Below are 4,861 nucleotides of genomic sequence, written 5' to 3' on the forward strand. Positions count from 1 at the left end.
TGTGGAGAAAGTGAATAAGGAAGTGTTATTTAGCCCTTCACATAACAAAAGAACCAGGAGTTACTCAATGAATTTAATGGGCAGCAAACTTAAAACAAACAAAAGGAAGTACTTCTTCAAACAGTGCACAGTCAACATGTGAAACTCGTTGCCCGGTGATATTGTGAAGACCAAAAATATAACAGGGTTCAAAAAAGAATTAGATAAATTCATGGAGGATAGGTCCATCAGTGGCTATTAGCCAAGATGGTCAAGGACGCAACCTCATGCTCTTGGGTGTTCCTAAATCTGACTGCCAGAAGTTGGGCCTGGACGAAAGGGGATGGATCACTCAATAATTGCCCTGTTCTGTTCATTCCCTCTGAAGCATCTGGTACCAGCCAGTGTTGGAAAACAGGATATTGGGCTAGATGGACCTTCTTTCTGTATTCTGTACAGAGCTGTATTAATCTTTGGTTAAATAATCTCATTTGAGCTTGTTATTTGACAATCTTGAATCATTATTAAATTCAAACTTGCAACATTCTATATGCGGAAAATATCTCTTGTTCTAATACATAATGTGAAATGCTTATGTACAATAAAAGAATGTGTGGAGTATGTCCTCCAAATTTAGAAGATTATAAGGGATTTTGTTGGTTTTCATTGTAAATAATTGCTGTGGTCTAACAGTAATAGGAATTGTCTGGCACAAGGAAGAAGAAATGTTAAAAGATGTAAACCAGGGTATAACCTGGGAAAGTGACAGAAATTGCTTAAAAGCAGGGATCCTAATTGACAGTAGGGGCTAAAAATGAAATACAGTCCTTGAAATGAATCAAACATAAACAGCCTCCAATAAGAAAAGAATTGAAGAAATTTGTTATACACAAATGCCATGTACTGGATACTAATGGAAGCAGCAAGCAAATGGAAAGAATATGAATAAGAGGATGCTCCTTACCCTCTTAGGAGCCCTGAAACTAGGATATATAAACTGTATTTTTAGTAAAAAATTCTCCCTTAGTAGCATAAAATCTCTGTCACTTCAGATCCAAACTGGTTCAGTGTTAGCACTAGGAAGTTATTTCAATACACTAGCTAAGTCATTGTGAGCTTTTTGATACACACTTTCAAAAATAGGAGCTTAAAGTTAGGTCTGGTCTACACTACAGACCTATACCTATGTCACTCTAGGGTGTGAAAAATCCCAACCCAAGTGATGTAGTTATATGGATCTAACCCCCCATGTAGACAAAGCTAGGTTGGTGAGAGAGCTTCGCCTGTCAACATAGCTAGTGCCTCTCAGGGAGATGGAATAACTACGCCGATGGGAGAGCTCTCTGCTGTCGGTGTAGAGCGTCTTCATTCAAGTGCTACAGCAGTGTTTTAAGTGTAGACTTGTCCTTAGGCTCCGAAGCCCATATTTTGGCATCTAAGGGTGGGTATTGTAAAAGCACTGAAATGGTTTAGGAGCACAAGTCTGATTGAACTTGACCTGTAAATCCTGGTGAAGGAGAATGGCTGGGTCAAAGCATTCAGCTGCTGTGACTGGGGGCAGTTCGCTCTGTGGGAGGGTGGTGGTGGTTGCAGGTACAGGACAGGCTACTGTCCGGGCAGTTTTATGTCTGAGTTTGTGTTGCTCTCACATTAAGGGTGTTACTAAGATGCTGACTTGTCTTTTTCAGTCTCAGAGAAACAAGCCCAGAACAATCATTCTAACAATTTAGCGGGAGAAAGTAAAGAGCTGGCAACACAGAAATACAAAATCTGATTGACATTGAAAAGAGCAATTGCAACTAAGAAAATATCATGATTTAATTTTTGGAAAAATATTGATTTGTATCAACTTTTCTGGGGGCTCCCCTCACCTCTGGAATGACTCGTCCCCAGCCCTAGGGCTGCTCCGGAAGGTCCGGCCCTGCAAGGGGGAGTTACCTGATGTTTATGGCGATGTTAAAGGTCCTTTGAGCCCTGGTGCTGTCACATGTCTTGGGGACTGTGTGCATCTCCAGCGCGAATGGCGCCTCGCCCGGCTTGGGGAGCACATTGTACCTCAGGCTGGTCTTAAAGAGAATACATGGTTCTCTGTGTGTCTCCATCTGTCCATCTCCTCTATCTCCTTCCCTCTGCTCAGTTTCATTCTTTCCTTTATCTCTTCTCTCTCTCTCCCACTTCCCCAACTCTCTCTGTCAACTCTCTCTTCTCCTCACACCTCTTTCCTATTTTCTCCTCCTCTCCCCCATCTCTTCCTCTCTTTTCCTTCCCTCCCTCCCCAATCCACCCCATCTTGCCATCTCCAATGGGAATGAGATGGGCTCCCCTCAGCAGCAGCCTCTCCCTCTCCACTTGCCCCAGGGCCCCATACCTGCACGTAGACACATCCTTCTCCTGTCACCCCCGTGCTGTAGTCCCCTGGCACCTCTGGCAGTGCCACACGCTGGAGCAGCAGACGGTTCGTGGGATCCACCTGGAACTGGGACTGGAAGTTCCCTGTGGATTGCAGGGCTCCTCCGCTCTTGGCATAGGTGGAGACTCCATATCGGGACAGTGCCTGGAGTGCCACCACTGTGTCCTGCCAGACAAGAGATGGGCCCAGGTGCCCAAGGGGATGAATGAGCCATTTCTATGGGCCCGGAGCCCCCACTCCACTGGCTCTTTCTACACAGCAGTGCCCTGATTTTCCCATTTCCACTCCTCACTCCCACAAGCCATTCACTCTATTCCCTTTCTCCCACTGAAAGCAGCCAAGTGTCTAAGTACCTTAGGGAACCTAGGCCTTGGGATCTCTGACACTCCACCACAGGCATCTGAGGGAAGATGCCACCACCCTTGCCCCGAAGGGACAGTTCAGGACCAGGTGAAATAGGAGCTGCCTGTAGCTCAGAGAGGACCCTGGTGAGGCAGTCAGGAGGCTCAGTAATGGAGTATGAGAAAGTCTTTCAGCCCTTTGGGTATCAAGCCAACCAGGGAAATGGTGGAACATGGGGCCAATGATTGGTCCTGTCTAGAGAGGTCACTCCCTGAGGTCCCAGCCTCCAAGCACCAGCATGGCCTGCACCTGCTCAAAGGGGTAGGTGGCACCTCCTGTTTGGTTGTCACTCAGGATGATGCTCCTCTCCCCCCTTTCGGGTATGTCCGGCAGTGACTGGCTGCTGCTGCTTCTCTGGGAAGGCCTCTGCTCCTGAGCTGAATTGGCCTGGCTGGATGGGGTCAGTGCTGGGGGGAGCTGGGGATGGCACTGCACTACCTTGTGAGTGCTCAGGGCGACTCTTCTGTCCTCCATACACAGGAGCATCACTCGTCCAGTCTCCTGTCTCATTAGCCCCCCTGGGCCTGTGGGTATCTGATGTAGCCATGCTCCATGCTGTGACTATCCCATGATCTAAACTAAACTATACAGCCAGGAGACTGCCACCCCTTCCCTCTCCCCAGGTCAGCCTTCCCCTCCCCCTGGATTACTTGTCTGTCTCCTGCCCTCTCCTGTCTGCCTCCCACTCCTGCCCTGGGTGTCTGAGGCTGGGGATGGGAACAGCTCACCTGGGTGGAGGAGAAGCCCCCATTGGGATTCTGCTGCTTGCTGATCCACTTTGCAATTTGAGCTGCTAATGACAGGTCATCTTGGGATGGCGCCAGCTGATTGGTGAGGTAAGTGAGGAGCACGTAGGACGTCATCTCCACCTCGGCGGAAGGAGCACGGAGGTGATAGAAGGGGAGATCGGCTTTCGGCTCCTTCCCAGGCCTCTGCCAGTGAATGGAGCCATCTGCAGCGGGAGAAGGGAGAGGGAGGGCAGGAGAGAAGGAAATACAGATGCTTAGTACATGCCATTTCTAAGGGGGTTATTGACCTTCTGCTGCTGCGGGTGGGAGAACAGAGCCCCCCGTGCTCGTTTGGCATATTGACATGAGACGTGAAAGGATTAAATAGTCCCTCACTTGCTGGTCTAGTGGATTTATACAAAGCTTGTGGTACGAACACTCAGTGACTAATCAGGCTGCCACCTCTGTGCCTACATCCCCTTTATCTTATGAAGGCACATCCCAGGAATGGACAGTAGCAGCCTTTATTGGGCTCTTTGATCCAAAAAGTGTGAGGTCGCTAAGTGGCCCCAGGCGCTCAAGGCCAAAGGGTTACAGCAGTGACGGTCACACCCCACTCCAGCAGGGTGAAGAGCCCATAAGTCCTTGTCTTACCAGCACAGTCCCAGTTCTTCCTGGGATTTCCTGGGACACCAGAACCTTATTTTGGGCCCCCCAGAATGATCTGTTTTTTCATTTTATCAGTCCAAACATCAGGCTTCTCCTCTTCGTTTGTCTCTTGCTGTAGGGAGCAGACGTCACTGTGTGCTGCCAGGGGCCATCGCTCCCATGGAACGATTGTCCAGAGCGAGGAGCAGTGAATGGAGCGGAGCCAGCGAAGACACCGGCAGAGCTGTGCTATTGCTCAGTGGGAATTGTACCTTTTGGTCAAGTTTCAGGATATGCTCACTCACAGCACTGAGGTGTGGGGGGGGACCCTCAGATACACCTGTGTCGCTACAAAGTTAGGCACCGGCAGCCCCGGCTCCAGCTCTCATTTAAAAAAAGTTCCCTTTGCCTTTATATGAATATTTCAGCGCCTTAAGAAAAGCAACAATCAAACCGTCCCCACAGGAACTTGCCCTAGGGAAAGGGGACCCGGCCCCAACTCTCTCCTCCTTGGTAATGCCCCCTACGTCTGGGGAGCTGTAAGGCATCTCCCAGTGTCCTAAAATGTGCCCCCTTGATGCTTCTCTCCATGTAATGCCCCTTGGACCAAACCATCCTCTGCCTCGCCTGCTGCCCCCTGAGCTGCTCTCGGTGCTGGCCCATCCCTGGGCTGCTGTAGCCACCAGAGCCTGTG

At 49.4% G+C, this 4,861-nt stretch overlaps 1 protein-coding gene across 1 annotated transcript; it reads right to left on the reverse strand.

Moving 5' to 3' along the window:
• Positions 1 to 1,917: 1,917 nt before the first annotated feature.
• LOC113408509 (alpha-2-macroglobulin-like) lies at positions 1,918 to 3,760 on the reverse strand (the record flags this gene model as incomplete). The annotated part of the gene is made up of 3 exons (XM_026661772.2): positions 3,520 to 3,760; positions 2,348 to 2,554; positions 1,918 to 2,045 (listed from the first exon to the last, which is right to left on the reverse strand). Coding segments are annotated over exons 1-3 (470 nt in total), but the record flags the coding sequence as incomplete, so codon positions are not given.
• Between the last annotated feature and the right edge of the window lie 1,101 nt (positions 3,761 to 4,861).

The sequence above is a fragment of the Terrapene carolina genome, unplaced genomic scaffold (assembly GCF_002925995.2).
Source record: "Terrapene carolina triunguis isolate 2854851 unplaced genomic scaffold, T_m_triunguis-2.0 Scaffold16982, whole genome shotgun sequence".
NCBI lineage: Eukaryota > Metazoa > Chordata > Testudines > Emydidae > Terrapene > Terrapene triunguis.